Consider the following 21464-nt stretch of genomic DNA (forward strand, 5'->3'; position numbering starts at 1 on the left):
TTCAAAGTCACAAATCTATTATCAGTCTCAATTTGGGGGTGGGGGGTTTGGTGGGTCATAAACCAATGTGTTTGCTGCCAAACATGCTAACGGAACATCTAAACTCTTTGTTATGGCCCTGTAAGGACCATCAACATGAACATGCTTTGGACTCCTATTTCTTCAAAGTCACTATATGTCAGTCTCTGTTTGGGAACGGTCATAAAACAATGGGTTTGGCGGGGTGGACAATTTCCCCGGGGCCTTGGAAATTCTTGTCACGACCCTGCGAGGACCATCATTTTCAGGTTGCAGGGCTCATGATCAAAAATCAGCTTTTACACCTCATGCACTCAGAGTCATTAATCTATTGTCAGTATCGATTTGGGAAGTCATAAAACAAGAGTGTTTGCAGTGGTGGAAACTGCCCTGGAACCTAGAAAATTCTTGTTACGGCCCTGTGGGAAAAAAAATAATTCAGAAACAATTTCAGCTCGTGCGGTCATTCACGAGGCCATGTCCCTGAAACACTGCAGTACGTACAGCAATTTCTTTTTATAAGGCCTGTTTTTCTTTACATGATCTTTTAATGTGTTTTATAATGGTTTTATACAATACACTGAATAGTCAATACAGTGCTATTTTTTTACATTAAAAATACTCCACCAAATGTTTGCGTTTTGTAGGGGTTGGAACAGATGAATGACATTTCAATTTATTTCAAAAGGGAAAACTGATTTGATATACAAGGGACCTGAGTTACGAGCTTGGTCTTGGTCATGTAATGAATTTAACTTGTCAGTCAAGATACCACTGGATATCTTTTTTTTTTATTTAAATGTTTGTTTGGTGGTGTGCAGTGAGATTTTTCTCAGGTGAAACATGTGCATTGGCTTAAAAAAGTTTGGGAAACTGCCTTAGATAATCACCGGCATTATTAAATGACAGGCCTGCAAATGGTGGTGGGAACCCGATCCAAATAGAGCGCAGTATTATGGTATGCGTGACCTCTCACACTCTGCGGTTCAGGCTGTGGCTGCAAAGCGAGGCAGGCGGGTGTCAAATGTTGGACAGATGTCCTCTGCATGTCGCTGTCAGCAGCGCCAATGAATGCGCGTGTATGTGTGTGCGTGCATACGTAACACACACACACACACACACACTCACTCACTCACTCTCTCTCTCACACACACACGCGTGTGTGTTAGTTTGTGTGTTTTTTATGTTTTTTTATTTTGTGGTTTGTGTCCTTCCCATGTCCCCTTAAACTGCCACTGGGGGTGAAAAATACGCAGGTAACCCACGGGGATGACGTCATCCCCTCGCATATTTGAGCACGCCGGCTTGCCCGGCAGGCGGCGGCATCGCGATGAGTACACGCTGGAGACAGAGGAGGGGGAGAACGAGGTATCGCGAGAGCAGCGGCGTGCCGCGCGACCGCAGCGCTGGATGGATGGCGCCGGTGGGGGCTGCGTGGAGCCGAACGGAGCGGATACGCCCACGGCTCAGCCTCCTCTCCGCCGTTAAATCACACGGTGGGACACGCGAGCGGACGGAGACTGGCGGCGACCGCATCCGCGGTGAGTAATACGAGCTTGTGTATGCATGTGTGTCTGCGTGCGTGCAATTGGCTCCGTGTCTGATGCTGCAATGGTGTGCGCGCGCATATGTTGTGGGTGCAGTCAGCGTGTTGCCCATCATCATCATCATCATCATCATCATCATTATTATATGATCCGTGTGTGTGTACGTGTTGCGGGGTCACTATTTCCTCTTGGGGCAAGCTCATTTCCGCTCAAACGTGCATGAGCATCCTTTTCAAGTTCATCCCGTCAGTCAGTCACAGGTGTCCAAGTCCTGTTCCTGCACCAGTGGGTCTCACCGCAGGGAGGTTGTGGTGGGTTGTGGGGACGTTTGGGAGTTGCTGGACTTGTTGATGGATGAGTGACAAACCGCAGGACGTGTGTTGGGGTGCAGTCAGTGTTGGTCATCATCATTATATGTGTGTGTGTGCGTGTGTGTGTGTGTGTGTGTGTGTTGAACGGTCAGGACGAGGGTGTCAATCAAAGCGGAGTGAGTCATGCTGGTTAGTGTAAAGGGATGGACGTGTGCGTGCGTGTGTGCGCGTGCACCAACATCCTTCCAAGTTCATCCCCGGTCCAGTTAGTCAACGAGTCCTCGGTAGGCACGGGCCGGTATCACATTCAGACGGTGAGCAAAAATACAGCAGTTTCACGTTAGTACGTTCTTGTCATTGCGGCTCTGAAATTTATTATTTGGAAATGTTTGGGTATGATAACCGACCGCCCCCTCATTGGAGCTCGCTCCAGAGGGAGATAAGTGTAAAAAGAAAATACGCAATTTAAATGATTTCAGTGAAATAAAAATGTAGCACCGTGACAGTGGACAGGGAGCCTGACCACAAATAGCAAAAATACATCAATGATTAGCACTTAATATAATTGCCATTCAAAATATTTTTCTTTTTGGATTATTTTTTTTCAACCCCACCCCTCTCAAATAAAAATGAATAAGCAGGGGATCGTAATAAAATGCCTGCGAATAAGCTAGGACACCGGGGGATATGCGCCCCAAAATAAGCAGGTGAATCTGCGAATACCAAACCGCAAATATGCCGGGGGCCACTGTACAGCAGTAAAAGTACTTTCCCCCCCCCCCCCAGAAAATTAGGAGCGACTTCTCTGCGCTTCTCCGCTTTGTGAAGTAACGTCAGAACAGAAACTAACTGATGTCAGCCATGCTCGTTAGCTACCTCGGTAGCTAGTCTACGGTGTTTATTGCTAACTCTTGTAGCTGGTCGCAAATGCTCATTTCAAGACAGCATTGTAGAAACATATTAACGTCACCTTGAATTTGTCAATACGTGAATGGGTGGCACTCTCTTAAACGTGATATCCTTCCTCTACCAAGCCGAGGGGTTACCCCAACTAACTGCTCGCACCAACAACAGGAGCGGCAGGAGCCCTGTCACTTTTTCTGCACTGTCGACTTAACCCCCCCCCAATACCGCTGACGGAAAGTTATAGCGGTCTTGAAAGCATAACTTTTTAAAACCGCGGGATACCTCGAAACTGGTACCCGGGCCCATGCCTAGTCATAGGTGTCCAGTCCTGTTTCTGCTTGTGTAGGTCTGACTGTGAGGTTGTGGGGAGTTGTGAAAAGGTTGCACTCGTTGATCGACGAGCGACAAACCGCAGCCTTTTACCGGGGCCCCATTCGCGCTCCACCGTCAGCCGCTACCGGGTGGCTGCTTCATTGATTTAACGTTGCGGTTCCGTGATTGATGACTTTGGACGCCATCGCGTTTGCCGCTGTGCTGCTGCTGCTGCTGCTATCCGCTTTGCACACGTACATACACACTACTCACACGCACAAACACACGCAGACACACACATGAATGCTAAAGTAGGTAAAGTGTGCAATGCCAAGAAGAACTAACCATCTTGGTTTTGGAAAGACGCCTGTCGCTAGTGCCTACATGTCTCGTGTTTTAGCCTCAACTTAAAAATAGGAAAAGAAATGGCACTGAAAAATTCTGTCTTAAAAAGATGAAATCAGTTTTGACCGACAGTCAGCGAGGTATTCATTTAGAAATACAGTGGTACATTGATTTACATTTTCAAGATACGAGCAAACTTTTTTTCTTCTTCTTGAGTTTAGAGCAAATTTGAGTTTCGAGCACTAGATGGCGACAGCAGCTGCTGAACAATTCTCGAAAAAAGAGGCCAAGTGCTTTCTTCATGCTGTTTATTGCCATTCCCAGTTGAAGTGGAAACAGAAAACGAAGACAATTATTGCACACCTTGTGTATTTAACTACTTACAATGTACGAATGTCCGCTAGCTTCATCCTTAACCTACAATGTAAAACGGCATAGACGAGCTCATGAAACTAGCATGGATGTTTGCGAACTTGCGGTAGTAATAAACCTTTAAGCAACGGATATTTGAATTAGATTTTTGACAGACAATTTAACAATACTCACAGGCATATATTCCTTATCCTCTGCTGAAAATGTCTTGCATTTCTGCTGCTTAGGGAGTCACGTATTTGTGGAACTTCTTGTATTTCTGTATGATGCTTTCCCATGGTGGCCAAGTTGCGCATCACCAGAATAAGCAGCATAACGCGCACAATGCACAATGCACAATGGTCATTGCACCGGACTATTGCAATATTAGTCGTTCGAACTGCTCTAAGTGCTAGAGGACTCTGCATCTTTTTGCACAATTGTTTTTTGTCAATGTCTTTATGTCCCCAAAGTGTTCTGTAAATTGACTGTTTGTTGTACTAGGGCGGCTCCAACTACCGGAGACAAATTCCTTGTGTGTTTTGGACATACTTGGCAAATAAAGATGATTCTGATTCTGATTCGGATGTCAGGAGAAAGTGTGTCAAAAACTGCTTAATTCTTCCACTTACACTGTGCAGATGGCAGACACTAAAATGCGAAAAATATTAGCTTTCGTCATTGCTTGTGGGTCACAGCAAAGTTTGATGACTCACCAGAAAACTGGTTGCCAATTTCCTGTAACTTTCTTTTGTTGTATAAACTGGCAACTTATTTCATTGATTCATTTTGTAATGTACTGCGCTTCCCAAGTGTAATAATTCCACCTAGATTTTGGATGTACTAAAGTAACCAACTCATTTAAGTTCAGAAAACAATAACCATATGTACTTAAGCAGAGTACTTGAGTATAAATGCATCATTTGCATCGCGTCGCGGTGTATTTAAATGTATTTTTCCGAAGCCAAAGTGGAACTTTCAAAGTGTGGAATGATATAAACTGGATGTCTTCCAGTGTTTTTTTTTTTTTTTTTTTTTTTTCCCCCCTTGCACAAATGTTCCAGTGTTTGTTGCCACTGTGGCTCATCCGGGGGAAAGTGTCCAGGGGGAGGCGGGGAGGAAGTTTAATCCTCAAAATATTCCAGCTTTGGGAGCGATTCACTTGATTTGACTAACTCTGACTGCTGACAGTCTGAGTACGCGTTTGGTGCCGCTGTGATGCTTTGTACGGAGAGTTTCAACAGCTTGCGTGCAGCGGATGAAGGACGACAAAAAACATTTTAAAAGGCACCTGAACTGTTTTATGACTGTCTTCTTTTAACACAAACATAATGGCTTTGTGAATTTACTGTATGTTTTTACAACCCGCCGAGATGTAATCAGCCTCTTAAACGACTTCTTTATAGTCATCGGGAACATTGTTTTGATGTAGTGTGGGTCGAGTTGGCCTACTCATACAAACTTACTGTCAGATGCCGATTGGGGGGTCTCGGAAACTATCATTTTAACTGACTTTTGCAAGACTTTTATTATTTTTACTTTGCAGTTACAGTTATCAGTGGTAAGGAAATATTCACGCTGTAGCCCTGTGGTTTTATGCCGCTTACCTCATCTAATATTAAACACAATTAGCAGACCATTAGGAAACGATGTCATGCCCTCGAACACATATTATCCATCTTACACAAGCTGTCATTGGCATTTATCTCAAAACAATTATCAAATGCATGTACTGTGCTCCAAAAGCTGGGGATACACGCAACAATTTAAAAAGTGTTGTTTTTATAGTCCTCGCAACTGGACGACAGAAAGTCAAAGCTAATGATTGAAGAGTTCAAAATATGCATTTCAGCTGTTCCACTTTAGTCCTGTAAAGTTGGCACAAGGCGTCTCAAACAGTTGTTGACTTTCAAAACGAATCAAGAAAATGTTGCCGCTCACCGACTCAGATTGCTAATGCGAAAAACAATGCTAACCACAAATCTTAACTCCCTCAAAAGCCTCTGAGATAACCAGTGGCTGCCACCCCCCCCCCCAAAAAAAATAATCAGATCATCTTACGACTGGTCAGCAACTGTCAACTGCTTGCTGGAAATCTGCCTCAAGTGAGTGGTCCATCTCATAATCGTGATTTTGAATCGTTATGCTATGAAATACCTTTTAATGGAAGTCATACAGCGATGAATTTAACTTCGGCGCCCGATTCTTAGGCCAAAGTACCGCCGGTGCCCTTCTACGACATCGGGAAGTGTCCGAAATTACATTTTGACTGATTGTTATAGTTGGAACTAACTTTTCAATGACTCATACACAGATGATTTTGACTTGGGACCAAATGTATCCTTGACATTAGGAAGTATCTGAGCTATAGGATTTTGTTGTTGTTTCGGCAGTCCACGGATCGTTCCGTTTGGATATCTTTTGAGTGGAAAGTCGCCAAGGATGAAATTAACGTCTACCTTTGCATGCGCTTTCCAATGGTACCGCCCGTGTCCAACAACATCGGATTTCGGTTGTTTTTGGTGGTCCATAGCTTGCTACGGTTGGAAATACAGTATCTTTGAAGCAAAGTCATACAGAGAGGAATTTAATACATACCCCCACATATTAAGAGGTGAGCTTTCCAACAGCAACACATTGGGAACTCTCTGAGCCAGGATTTTGGTGGTTTCAGTGGTACATACTGTACTGTAGATCGTTACAACTGGAAATAACCTTTGAACGGAAAGTTGCACAGCGATAAATTCAACACCTGATCTCACATTTTTAGGGGTGAGCCTTCAAATAGTATCACCCACGTCCTTGAGTGTCTGAGCTGGGATTTAGCTTGGTCAGCGGATCGTGACGGTTGGAAAGTATTCGTGTGTTTTGAAAATGAGAAAAGAAACGGCATATTCCAACTTGTAATGGATTCCAAGTATCTATTTGTAAAAGATAGAAATTGCTTTACGTTTTCAGAGAGTACAATCACTCAACGGGGATACGACCTGCCTTTCTTTACCAAGCGTTCCATCCCTCTTGTTGACAATTCAAGATGCAGCGTTGCCGCCTCCCCACCCAGTCTGCATGCACGGGATTATTGAGAGGTTGTGGTTTAAGAAAGAGCAGATTAAACAATAGCAGAGGATGAGGCAGGAGGGAAGGATGAGGAACGCATACGGCAATGTCTCCTTTGACCTTAACCATCCCGCCAGAGCGCCTTCTCTTCCCCAACCCCGTCACGACTCCTCTTTGGCATGTTAAATCATTTTGTTTCCCGCTTCGCTTTGATTTCCTTCTGACCCCAAATCTTCACGAGACTTCCCAATATGGACTGTAAATAAACGTGGTTATGTAACAGGCTCCACATGAAGCGCATTCTGACTCGGTTTTCGATTTTCGGCCTCTGTGATTGGTCATGAGCTGCGATGCTGCGTCTCGTTTGTGGCGTGCGGTCACATGGTCTATGCGGGGAAATGACCTTGAAGCAAACCCCAGACTCCTGCTGCACGTTCACACACCTGAGGATATATAACTTTATATGAAACGTTCAGCGTGGCGGGAAGCGCAGCGACGGGAGGATGAACTGGAGGCTCTCTCTATTGTCAAGTGGGGCTATTTGAAGTTACACATAACCCACTTACGGGAAAACCCATTGTGTGTGCGTGTGAGGTCATTGCTTGGAAGATTTCTTTTTGGAAAACAAAGATGAATGGTGAGAGTAGAGGTCACTGGAGGGAAGAGTGAAGAAAGCAACAAGGAAAGGTTGTTGAAGAAAGGTTCAAGAGGCTTTCCAGATGGCTGTTTGTCTTTCAAGTGTGTGTGTGTGTGTCTGTGTGTGTGTGTGTGTGTGTGTGTGTGTGTGTGAGAGAGAGAGAGAGAGAGCGCCATTGTACTCGGCGATGCTGGTACACTGATACGCTGACACAAACATTCACAGCAGTGGCAGAAGTCAGACAGTATTTTTACACGTGGCGCATAAGCGTCCTTATTATGTTTGTTGCTTGCGCACACCAAAACTGTTCATGGGTCGCCGTGTGCCGCTGAATGTTTAACGATTAGAGAAAAAAGTTGGCTAGAAACAGTGAATCCTAACTATTCATGGGAGTTAGGAACCGAGACCTGCCGCAAATGACAAAAATTTACAAATAGTAGACACCCCCTAAATGTTTATAATTGATAATATGAATATATTGGTTCCTTGTCCACAATTGTATCTCCAAACACTTGTATCTCAAATTTCTTTCCCCACTGAAATGAATAGAAATGTAACTATTCCATATCAGCCCCCCCTCCGGGAAAAAAAGAAAAGACCAACATTTATTTTTCGAAACATTTTTGTAATGCAATTTCCTCTCCACTTTACCTGCAGTCATGGAAAATCAGATTAGATCAGATGAAGCTGTATATTGAATGCCATTAGATAGTGCAGGTGTACCTTGTCAATATCGGCACATTTCCAGCGCACGTACGTACATCTAACTTGCGGTGTTAGTGCTAGCAGCAGTTGAGACGGTTTAGCAGAAACAGATGTCTTTTCTTCGCGCTTCCAGCTGTGCCCTCGCCGGCTCCCATCGATCCGCGAGTAATCATCGGCCGCCGTCCTGACAAAGTGTCCGGGATTATTCTGACATCCCAGGGCGACGTCACGACTCTGCGGTGTGACTCACGCCGGCCGTGCTGATTGCTCTTCACGGGCGTGGTGTTTATATCATCCAGTCTACAGTATAATCTTTTTGCTTAATTGGGAAAATTGTTAAATCCTAGTAACATTTTAAGTCGTAGTACGTTTGTTGCATATGTAGCTCCTGGATTAAATGAGACAAGAAAAAAAAAACAAAAAAAAAAAAACAATAACACCAAAGTGGCCAGTTTATGATTGATTTTGGACTTGCACCATGTGTTAAAATGTAATAATAATAAAAAAAAAACTGAAAGTACTGAATATTTTTAAACAAAATCATTACAGTGGTGCCTTGTGACCCACACTGAAGAGTCTTTCGAGATAGGAGCTGTCGTTCAGCCGATTTTTTTGCTTTGACTTGGAAGCAAACATTTTAGATACCACAGCTGTATGGAGGCAGTGAACTCAAATTTGCTCACTTCACAATGAGCAGCAGTTCGGCAGATAGTGAATTTTTTTTCATAAAAGAAGCTTCCGCTAGCTTAATGCTCACACGTGATGGAAAACGCCACGGACGGGCAAACGAACACCATCTATCTGGCGGTGTGATAACGCCTTCAGGAACGGATACGTGAACACAAACAACACAGCAACACATATAGACGGACAACAATACTCACAGGCATATATTCTTTATCCTTTGGGGGAAAAAAAAGAAATATTACTGCGTCACTTGCAGTAGTTAAATAAAACTTCTTGGTATGTCTGCATGTTGGCTGAGTCGTGCGCACCAGAAGGAGCTTACTGTATTAATCATGATGCACACACTGTTTAATTCTTTACATTCTATTGAAATACACTCTTACGATATATTTTTCTAAAGTACAGTATTAAGGATTGCAATTTTCCTTATTAAACCTTTTTTTCTTGGCGGGTGGGACGGATCAATGAAATTTTCATTCATTTCATTAGGGAAAGCTGATTTGTTTTGAGCTACGAGCATGGTCACGGAAAGATTTAAACTTGTATCTCAAGGTATCGCTGTATTTTATAACACGACTTAAAGTCTTGCCACTTGTGTCATTTTGAGATAAATAAAATAAAAATGCACTAATGCATTTCTTTTTTGCCAGGATGCAATTAATTTTGGACATTTTGACAAAAATACTGCTTTGTTTTACAGCGCGAGCTCTCTGCAGTTTTTAATCCGTTGCTTCCTCGGGGGGAAGTAGTTCCGGATACAACATTATGGCTCTGCATTGTTTCTGTCATTGGACTTGCTTTTAGTCATCCAACTCCTCGATTATTTTCAAAAGGTGCGAGCTCTGCCAAAATGCCTCGGACTTGGAGACTTTGTGGATCTCATACGGCTTGAAAGCGACCAAGGCATGCCCGAACGCCTCATAGGGTAAATTTGCCGCCTCTCTTCTAGTTTCCTAATGGCCGCCAGTGCTGGGCCAGGGAATTTGATTGACTTGTGCCTTGACTTGCTGCGGCTTCCAGGAAGTCTCCACCATCAATACACATCATCATCACTTGCTGGCCCCATGTGTGTGTGTGTGTGTGTGTGTGTCTGCGTGTGTGTGTGTTTTAATATCACATGATTTGGCTTTTCCTCATGCGTGCCTGCTGCTTGGCCTATTTCCATGGTAACTAGCCGAAGATACGGGTACACACATACCCACACCCACACAAATAGAGGCCACATATAACAGCACTTGTGCGATCTTGATTGTGCGAGGCTGTAGGGTGCAGTCAGGAGGAGGATGTGTGATCACACTCTCCACACCCACTCAGTGGGACTCACGCATGCACGCACACGCACACACACACACACACACACACACGCACATAAAAACAGTCACTGTATGCCGAAACAGAAGCTTGTAATTCTGTTTGGGAGAGGGAAAATGGCAAACAGAGCCATGGATGCCAAATCCCTTCATAAATCCCTTTGGCAAGTTGGATTTTGTGTATTTACGCACAGATGTACTGAATGTGTATTTCCTCTCTAGATAGATAGATAGATAGATTGATAGATAAATAGGTAGATAGACAGACAGACAGACAGACCGATCGATCCACATCCCATGCCCCCAATGCCCGCCCTCTGGGCTCCCTCCATAAAAAAGTAGGGGTGCTGTGCCTGCAACGCAACCTGGCAACAAGGCGGAAGGAAACTTTGCCAAAAGCGGCGAAAGGCACTGCGGCTCTGTTAGCTCGCTGCCCTGTGGCATTATGCAATTGTGTGTATGTACTGTACACACACACACACTGGCATAATTGTCAAATATTGTCGCTAAATCGTGATAATGAATAGATTTTGGTTTCGGTGTCACATTACTGGTGCTATGTCAGACCTCATAGGCTCCCAAAACCGACAAAAAAAGTTCTTTTCTCCTCATACTGTCGACTGTGCATAGCTAAGTGACCAATGAAAACTCCACTGGCTGCCATAAGTGTCCATTAAACAGATCAGTCCACTTCAGATCTCAACATGGCAGAACAAAGAGTAACAAAAACAACCATGACAAGAATCATGATGACAAAGTTCTGTCAAAGCTGTATAATGGACACAATGTTTTAGTTAATGTTTTGAGTTGATAATTACCAATAAGGATGTGAATTTGCAGAATAGTCTGGTTGTTGGACGCATATGAATCTGGTTGGCTAAATAAGATGTTAACATGTAAGATGTTAAGCTTTGTAATTTAGCGCTGCCTATCCATCTAGGATAACCGCTTCCAACTGGAGCTCCTTTAGGCAAATTCACGAATAGATGTTCGTCAGAATATGAGCTCTGGAATTCATCCCAAATGGCTGCTTCAAACGTAAAGGGCTGACTTCTGGACAATTGCGGGCTCTGACATTTTCACATGTCCTGTTATGATAAATTTGTCCACCGATTTTCATGTTGATCGGTACGACTGGTGTACCGGGATTATTTTTTCCCCCAACTTTCTTGTTGGGCATTAGTGAGGGAATTTTGGTGGGTTGTGTTCAGGACCCCTAAAATACAGACATTTTCACCAGGATACAAAATGTATGCACAGAGAGTTGACTGCAAAAAGATACATTTTAGAGATGGACTTTTCACTGAATGTACTATAATGGTTGCGCTAATATAGCCCGGAGTTGCCTTTCCGTTTTTGCTTCTTTAGACAGCAAGCTAGTTGGGAGTGAACAAACAGCAGCCTACTCGTGCACTCCATTTTAGCCTCCATTGCTTCAAGAGACAATTAATTAATCAATTCCACACAATAGACACAGTTCATAACAATCAACTACAGTACATCGATTACAGTAATCGATCACTCGCCCATCTAACGACTGGCGATTACTGGCACTAAATTCTGGTAATTTCATGGTTCATTTCTGGTAATGAGAAATGACCACGGATGTCCACGACTCACCACGAAGACCCTCAACTTGTGGTGAGTTGTCCCAGCGAGTGCCTGTTTATTTCTCCATTCACCTTTTGTATCACCGCCCTGCCTGTGGGAATTGTTGCTGTTTACCTGAGCAAAGTAGACAGCGTTTGACCCGTGCGGCCTGACAGCTGGGTCGTCTTTGTGTCTCGCAGGGCATGAAAGGACATGGGAGCGTCTGGCCGGCCCAAACAACATCCATCTGACAGGATCCGCCAGAGGACGACTTGCCAAAGGACGAGTGACAAACAGATGCCAGCAGCGGCTCTGGCAGCGAGCAGGCGGATTCTAAAGAAGTAAAGCACGGCTGGAGAGGGGCCGGCTTGTATGGGGGCCAAATCCACCTCCAAGTCAAACCGCATCGCCTCCATCCATCGCCTCCGTCCTTCTCCTCCCTCCTCTTTTCTCCCATTCGCCTTCTGTCACTCTCATGGGAGTGACATAGAAGCCGGCGAGGGACCGGGGGCGTCCAGGTAGTGATGTCGTGGAAGAGGAACTACTTTGCGTCCGGCGGCGGAGCGGTCGGCGGGCTGCATGGGCTGACGACCCCGAGAACCATGACCTCCATCGCGCCCAGCAAAGGCCTGAGCAATGAGCCGGGACAGAACAGCTGCTTCCTGAACAGCGCTCTGCAGGTCAGTTACGCACAGCACACAAGCATGGATGAACCCTGACCCTAAATCATAAACCCTAACACATAACCAGGGGCGCACACAACAATTTTGATCTGGTTCTCAAAGGAACACCAGAGGTTGTTGCTTGGTGCTCTTCCCCCCCCCCGACCCACCAACTCACGGCGGCCCATCCGCGCTCAGACACCGTCACCACCCAACGAGTGGCGCCGTTTGCGGGCGAGTTTCTCGTGCGGCACACGCTTGCCGCTGAGCTCAAACGAACTAAGCAAGGAACGAATCAGTTCATTAAGTGATTCCATTCAGTATGTTCACTCAAAAGAGTCGTTCGTTTAAATGACTCATTCGCGAACGACACAAGACTATTTGAGCCTCTTCTACTGCGCCGTTCACAAAAAAAAAAGGAAAATGCAAAACTTAATCTAGTGTGCTTTTCATATTTTCAATGCACATGCGCACCACTTATGTGCACCCCTGCACATACTGTAAACCCTAAACCTAACCTCTTACCCGACCTGAGCCCTAACCCGAAACTCAAAACTAACTAACTATAACCCAAAAGCAATATTTGTTTTGCAGGATAACTAACCCTACAGCAAAATCTAAACCCTAAACCCTAACCCCAACCCATTGTTTATTAGGATAATGTGAATGGGTTTCTTTGGTTTGTTGCGTTTAGCCATTGCGAGATTGCTGGTTCAAGATCATCCACACCAAACTCATCCAAGCATGCTTTTAAGGACATCACAGTGCTGATTCAGGACCTCGCGGGGCAACGATAGCTCGCTAACTTTACCCCCTTCTCCTTTATACTTAAAGCTCCTTTGTCCAATCCTAATACTTAAAAGTTACCACCGACAAGCCCCCCCCCAAGTGGACATTCTGTAAATGACAACGTTCATCTTACTTTATAGCAAGCCTGAATACATGCACTGCTAACACACACACAAACACACACACAGCAGTTAACTGATGATTAAACGTGACAGCGAGATAAGCTCCGCATTAATGAGTATTTGCTTTTGCTTTTGGCACCATTCAAATGACTGCTTGTTTGTATGTGGGGATTCTAATTTAGCGCACACACACACACACACACGCGCACGTACACACACGCACACACGCTTACCACTCAAGACGTCCAGCTGGCACGCGCACACACCTCCACGCTCCAGATGAGGAGATGGAGGATGCTGCGCTAATCTCCAGCGAGGGGGTCGACGGGGCGGAAGCTTAGTGGAAGTTGGAGAGTGGGCATAGGAGCTGATGATGAACTGTTGAAGGAGAAGAAAGAGAGGGATGATGCGGAGGAGTGTTGATTGCCCATTCAGTTCACAGTCAGTCTGGCGCATTGACTTCAGATCTTGGAGATGTCACTAGATTTTTTTTAAATGACAAATGTCCGCCAGTGGAGCAGGTTTGTTTTGCTTTGCTCGTTATCTGATTTCATTGTAATTTTGTTGTTGCCACAAATTGCGCAGATAATGGCCTCCGCTTGCCGAAACAAATGATCCCCTCGGGTAGTTTCTCTTCTCACTGGCTCCCTCGCTTCCTATTTTTTTGACAGCAGCAAAACGCACCAGGATAGGCAACGTGCTGAAAAAAAAAGCATGTCGTGTTTCCACGGTAACCGTGCGCCAGCATCGCGCAACAGCGACAAGGGTTTTTCGATGATGTTTACCTTTGGTTACTGTGCAATGAAAAGCATGTCTCTCCATATCTTTTTTCAAACAGGAGACAAGGAAAATTAAATGGGCTCTCGCTCCTCGAAATGTTCCTCAAGTTTTGGCGCCATGCTCTGCCCGCTTTAAAAAAATAAATAAAAAAATAATAAAATAAAATTTAGCATGGCCCATCTGACTCGGATACCTGCTTCAGACTGGGGCTCATTTCGGCGAATTCCCTAGTCGGAAATTGACCAAAATGGCTGCCATAATACAAAATGGCTAGGTTTGTGTTCAATTTTGGACATGCTTTCTTTGAGTCTTTTTTTGTGCATCCTTCTATGATAGACACGGCTAATGAATTTAATGCATTGCCGAGGTATCGGATTGGGACTTGATATCGGCAGATACTCAAAATCAAGTGACTTGGACTTGAGTTTGGGTACAAAAAAATGTGATCGGGACATCCCTATCTTATTTGTTTAATGCTAAATTAATAATTCACTTTAAAACTGTTTAAAAAAAATCAGTAAAAAAAGGAAATTATATTTACTTTTTTCTTGTTAACCAACATTGACGCTAAAACATTTCTGCTAAACTACCCAAATAAGATCGTGAGAAACAAATTGAAGAGAAAATATAAATTATAGTTTTATTTCTATGGAGTGTTTTTGTTGTCTTCAAATGGAAGTACTTTTACTTTATTTTGTTCTTTAGGTTTTGTGGCATCTGGACATCTTCCGCAGGAGCTTTCGCCAGCTGACCACGCACAAATGCATGGAGGACTCGTGCATCTTCTGTGCACTCAAGGTATATATATATATATATATATACATAAAAAAAAAAAAGTATTATTTTTTTTTAATAATTAAAATTAGTGCAATTTTAAAGCTGCACTCACTCACTGGCCACAACATTGGCTTTTCTTGCACAATACATAGACATTTTGGCTGATATATTTAAATAGTCCAGAGTAAAATATGCCAATATTGTTTATAATACCCCAATAATATAACACAACTCATTTGTTGCACCAGTGGTGACCAACGTGGGCCGAGCAAAGTTGTAGTGCCGTGACTAATGTGGTGTAGTGCGGCAGCAACACACTGTTATGAGGGCCGGTTAGGGACATTATTCAGGTTTAGCTCTCACACATACTATTCAAATGCTTTCACACACACACAAACTAGTGAAAGGCTCTCATAAGGACTGGTATAACACTCATGCGAACGAGTCTTGCTCTCATTGACTACTCAAATGCTCTTATTGATACTACTCAAATGCTCTCATTTACACTACTCAAATGCTCTCATTAACACTACTCAAATGCTCTCATTTACACTACTCAAATGCTCTCATGCCAGCTATGAATGCCAGTGATGTGTGCGAAAATGTGATCCATGTGCTTGTGTGAACGCATTTGAGTAGTGTTGATGAGAGCAAGACGCGTGCATATAAGAGCATTTTAGTCGTGTAAATGAGAGCATTTGACTAGTGCCAATGAGAGCATTTGACTAGTGCCAATGAGAGCATTTGAGACGTGTAAATGAGAGCATTTGACTAGTGTAAATGAGAGCATTTGAGTAGTGGTAATGAGAGCAAGACTCGTGTGTATGAGAGCATCTGAGTAGTGTCAATGAGAGCATTTGAGTCGGCAATGAGATCATTTGAGTAGTGTTAATGAAAGCAAGACTCGTGTGCATGAGAGTGTTTGAGTAGTCGTTATGAGAGCCTTTCAGTAGTTTGTGTGTGAATGCATTTGAATAGTAAGTGTGAGAGCTAATCCTGAATAATGTCCCGAACAGCCCCTCGTACACTGTTGGATCTCCACACCACTCCACTGTAATTAATTGTCCTGACTGAAAGCGGCGAGCTCAGCAGAACCCGCGCGCGCACACACACGCACGTACGCACACACGCACTTTGTCTCTTTCTGTCACACACACACACGCGCGCACAAACGCGCTCACACGCGTGCGCCTACACACAATTCAGTCCACGCACATGCACTTTGATTTGCTGCTGCAGGCGCGCACAGGTGTCTCGTGTGCATGCGTATCAACCGTGGGAGTTTGCAGTTAAGGTATTGTGACTTTGTCTTGAGTTTGCTCTGTCGGGAAAATGCACTTCAATTTAATGATAACTATTTACAACTAAACAGGGTTTTCAATATAGTATTTTAAGTAAATTTTTACAGCCTGCAATATTTATTGTTTATTCTGTTTTCTTTTGTAGCTAATTAACACAGCTTTCCTTTTTTTCATAATGGATGATTTATGAAAAATTTATTTCAGCGCAGCTGTCTAACAAGGCATAAATATCAATAAAATAATCATCGAGTGAACAACTACTATCTAAGCTCTTAAAAGCAAAAAGAAAATATCATGACCATATATTATGATCCTATACAATCACATTGAAAACGAAACATTCAGATCTGATGCGACAAAACTCGGCGTTCCGACGTTAAATTTACATTGTTGCCCAATGTGCATTCTGGATCAAATGCGGATTCAGCTTGGTTTGACAAGACAGCTTTTAGACCCAACGTACACATATTTACACCAAATTTGTTCAAATCTTATACAGTGGTTCCTTGACTTCCTAGTTTATGTTGTTGTTAATCAATTTACCGGTGTATCAAATCAATATTGCCCTTTGAAATCAATCACAAATATGATTAATCCATTCCACCTCCCCCAAAATCACCACAATTTTATTTCTTCCATGTTTTCAATGACAAAAAAAAGCACTGTATTATATAAAAGCAAAATAAAACATGACAATATGAAGAAATACATTGGTTTTATAAAGTGTAATTACTGGACATCCTGTAGTATTTGTGTGTTAGATATGTGCTTCTTTTTGAGTGACGTCAGGAGCTGGAGTCACTCCTTGCGAGTGTGTATTTGATATTTGTGTGCTTGACTGCTTGTCCCATCCAAATAACAACTGAAAGTGCATCAGCGGCATATCTTAAGCTCGCTAGCAACACAAGGCAAAAAAAACCAAACAAAGTAAAACAAACCAAAAAAAAATAATCGAACAAGCGACAGCTTGTAACTAAAACAACCCGTAAATTGGGGGCACTCACAAGTCAAGGTACCACTGTACTGTTCTACACATTTTATTCCTATATACAAACTCTACGAAAATGTTTTCTGATGTCAACAACATGCCGATCCGGGTTTTTAGAACTTGTCGATACAAAGTTGTTCACAGACAAGAAAGTCACAGCATCCATCCATCCATCCATTTTCTACCGCTTATCCGGGTCGGGTCGCGGGGGCAGTAGCTTTAGCAGGGACGCCCAGACTTCCCTCTCCCCAGCCACTTCATCCAGCTCTTCCGGAGGGATCCCGAGGCGTTCCCAGGCCAGCCGAAGGACGTAGTCTCTCCAGCGTGTCCTGGGTCGTCCCCGGGGTCTCCTCCCGGTGGGACGTGCCCGGAACACTTCACCAGGGAGGCGTCCGGGAGGCATCCGAATCAGATGCCCCAGCCACCTCATCTGGCTCCTCTCAATGCGGAGGAGCAGCGGCTCTACTCTGAGATCCTCCCGGATGACTGAGCTTCTCACCCTATCTCTAAGGGAGAGCCCGGACACCCTGCGGAGGAAACTCATTTCGGCCGCTTGTATCCGGGATCTCGTTCTTTCGGTCACGACCCACAGCTCGTGACCATAGGTGAGGGTAGGAACGAAGATCGACCGGTAAATTGAGAGCTTCGCCTTTCGGCTTAGCTCCTTCTTTACCACAACGGACCGATACAAAGTCCGCATCACTGCAGACGCTGCACCGATCCGTCTGTCGATCTCCCGTTCCATTCTTCCCTCACTTGTGAACAAGACCCCAAGATACTTGAACTCCTCCACTTGGGGCAGGATCTCATCCCCGACCCGGAGAGGGCATGCCACCCTTTTCCGACTGAGGACCATGGTCTCAGATTTGGAGGTGCTGATTCACATCCCAGCCGCTTCACACTCTGCTGCGAACTGCTCCAGTGAGAGTTGGAGCTCACGGCTTGATGAAGCCAACAGAACCACATCATCAGCAAAAAGAAGAGATGCAATACTGAGGCCACCAAACCGGACCCCCTCTTCGCCTTGGCTGCGCCTAGAAATTCTGTCCATAAAAGTTATGAACAGAATCGGCGACAAAGGGCAGCCTTGGCGGAGTCCAACCCTCACCGGGAACGAGTCCGACTTACTGCCGGATATGCGGACCAAACTCTGACTCCGGTCGTACAGGGACCTAACAGCCCGTATCAGGGGGTTCGGTACCCCATACTCCTGAAGCACCCTCCACAGGCCTCCCCGAGGGACACGGTCGAACGCCTTCTCCAAGTCCACAAAACACATGTAGACTGGTTGGGCGAACTCCCATGCACCCTCGAGGACCCTGCCGAGGGTGTAGAGCTGGTCCACTGTTCCACGGCCAGGACGAAAACCACACTGCTCCTCCTGAATCTGAGATTCGACTTCCCGACGGACCCTCCTCTTCAGCACCCCTGAATAGACTTTTACCAGGGAGGCTGAGCAGTGTGATCCCCCTGTAGTTGGAACACACCCTCCGGTCATCCTTCTTAAAAAGGGGGACCACCACCCCAGTCTGCCAACCCAGAGGCACTGTCCCCGATGTCCACGCGATGTTGCAGAGGCGTGTCAACCAGGACAGCCCCACCACATCCAGAGTTCCTAATGAGGAACTCCGGGCGAATCTCATCCACCCCTGGGGCCCTGCCACCGAGGAGCTTTTTAACTACCTCGGTGACCTCAAACCCAGAGATAGGAGAGCCCGCCTCAGAGAACCCACACTCTGCTTCCTCATGGGAAGGCGTGTCGGTGGAATTGAGGAGGTCTTCGAAGTATTCTCCCCACCGACTCACAACGTCCCGAGTCGAGGTCAGCAGCGCCCCATCCCCACAATACACAGTGTTGGTGGTGCACTGCTTTCCTCTCCTGAGACGTCGGATGGTGGACCAGAATTTCCTCGAAGCCGTCCGGAAGTCTTTCTCCATGGCCTCACCGAACTCCTCCCATACCCGAGTTTTTGCTTCAGCGACCACCAGAGCTACATTCCGCTTGGCCACCCGGTACCCATCAGCTGCCTCAGGAGTCCCACAGGCCAAAAAGGCCCAATAGGACTCCTTCTTCAGCTTGACGGCATCCCTCACCGTTGGTGTTCACCAACGGGTTCGGGGATTGCCGCCACGACAGGCACCGACCACCTTACGGCCACAGCTCCGGTCGGCCGCCTCAGCAAGTCACAGCAGTGCTAACCAAAAAGGCGACGATAGCGTCCCGTGGCTTTGCCCACTGGAAATTGCTGCAACACTTCATCTCGCACCACCAGAGAAGAACGCGATGAGGAGGAAGAGGAGGGGACTGAAGGAGAAAGATGAATGAATGTGGGAGTTGGTGTAGATGGCTGCAAACTTCGCAATTAGACCTTTGCGTGCACGCACACACACGCACATGCTCTCACTGCCGTACCCCTTCCTTGTTCCCCTCCTCTCCAACCTCCCTCCATCCCTCATCCTCTCTGTAGGGTATATTCCCCCTCCATTCTCCTTGGCGCATTGCTGCAGTCGTAACACACACACACACTGTCAGCACGACTACATTACCTTTCCCAATGCCAGCGCTCTCTGCTGTTTTATAACGTCGTCTTTCTGTGGTATGACCGACGCCATCTTGCTCTGCATTCCTTCCAAATGTCAAAGGTGACTTCTGAGATGAGAAACATACAAAGTAGAGATGTATTAAACACTTAAAAAAATGGAAAAAACGGGGAAATTCCGAGTCTTAGCTCTGTTAGCTCCACAAAAAAACCTACTCTCTGAAGGAGACTATAACTTCCATTAAGGTCCATGTCATGGTCCAAAAAATAATGACTCCATTATAATTCATAGTGTAGTTCAAGGAGCATTTTCTTTGTGGAATTTGTGCGACACAACATAATATTGTAATGCCCTTGTACGTGGCCAAGGATCACACAGTTGCGAATGAACTTCAGTCGCTTTATTGCCACAAGTAGTAACGGAACGTTCAGACGACCGCTGCCGCCGCTTACAACTCCCAATCAGTCACGCCACACACGGGCTCACACATCGACTGACCTCACAGCCAACAATAACCCGCCATTAACGGCCCACACTCAGTCACAATATTCATTATCACCTCCCATAGGCTGGGAGAGGAACAACAGCAACCATATCATTGAGAGGAGCCGCTTTGATTGGTGGAGAATGAAGTCGGCTGTAAGCACTCCCACAGTGGGACACAGTGGGGGCTCGCTCACCGATCCGTTAGGCTGCGCTGTTCTACAAAATTATCAACACCTGTCGGCACACGTGTTGCACCGCCTGCCGTGCCTGATTTAGGCCAGATTTCTACGCCGGTCACGAAAATAGGGCACCATATGTCAAAAAACAACTCTGCCATAGTTTTACAGGCCCTGGTCAAAAATAGTTTTGCGTTTTTTGCTTGTTCCAGTTCAGTAGCGTCAAAAAACAATGACAAAAGAAAAGTGGGTGTTTTTTATTTTTTTATTTTCTCTCAATACTTTCAGAACACAGTAACCCGTGCTTTTATCTCTCCCGCTTTAGACGTCTGCTTCTACACTCCTAAAAGTTCCTTATAACCTCTTCTCCTCTGCGTGAACCCGAAGCTAGAAGAAGAAGTCTATTTTGAACCCGAGTCAGCTGTTATCTGTTCCGGGCACTCTGCTTTCGCTATTTGCAAGCAGCTGACTGCTGCAAACATTCGCTGCCGAGCGAGTGGAACAGGAGAGGGCCAAGCTATGAAGCCCGCTGGTTGTCAATCTAAAGAAAGCCGGGGTAGCAGTATGTGGGGCGGGATGAGGGCTGGCGCACTGCACGAGATAGATTTGTCCCTTAAATGAGCCAATTTCACCATGGTAAGAAATATTCTGCAAAAATATGAGCATAATTATTGATCCTTGGGGTATTCTGACGAAAGCATACCACAGACATGTTATTAAGACAGTCTGGAACTCTCTGAGATTGTGGGGGAAAAAGCTCAATATGTCTCCTTTTAAAGATTATTTGTTGAATGTGTCCATTTTATCTCTTGAGGAGCCTTTACGTCTCAGCTACTGGGGTCAAATAAAGGCTGTTCCACAGCATTGTGTGTTTTTGTACGTCTGGCTTCAAAACACACTTTTGGCCCCGTAACAGTTTGCGTCGCTTTCCTTTTTTGCCACTACAAAGCACTCTGCGGGTTGTTTTCGTCGAGAGAAAACGCGCCCATCTATTATTGATGGCGTCTGCGACGCAGGCCCGGCCGCCTCCGTCGTCTCCGCATTTGTTGCTCTGTACTTTGATGGG

At 45.2% G+C, this 21464-nt stretch overlaps 1 protein-coding gene across 3 annotated transcripts in view; it reads left to right on the plus strand.

Moving 5' to 3' along the window:
• Positions 1-1416: 1416 nt before the first annotated feature.
• Positions 1417-21464, plus strand: part of usp54b (ubiquitin specific peptidase 54b) — a 47937-nt gene continuing 27889 nt past the window's right edge. For 2 of the 3 annotated variants that reach the window (XM_061706581.1, XM_061706583.1), the window contains exons 1-3: positions 1417-1559; positions 11977-12456; positions 14835-14927. In XM_061706581.1, coding sequence (XP_061562565.1) covers positions 12301-12456; positions 14835-14927 — 249 coding nt within the window. In that variant the 5' untranslated portion in view covers positions 1417-1559; positions 11977-12300. Of the gene's footprint in view, positions 1560-2143; positions 2191-11976; positions 12457-14834; positions 14928-21464 lie in introns of those variants that run through there. The other variant, XM_061706582.1, reaches the window with a different exon arrangement.

Source organism: Phycodurus eques, chromosome 19, assembly GCF_024500275.1.
Source record: "Phycodurus eques isolate BA_2022a chromosome 19, UOR_Pequ_1.1, whole genome shotgun sequence".
NCBI lineage: Eukaryota > Metazoa > Chordata > Actinopteri > Syngnathiformes > Syngnathidae > Phycodurus > Phycodurus eques.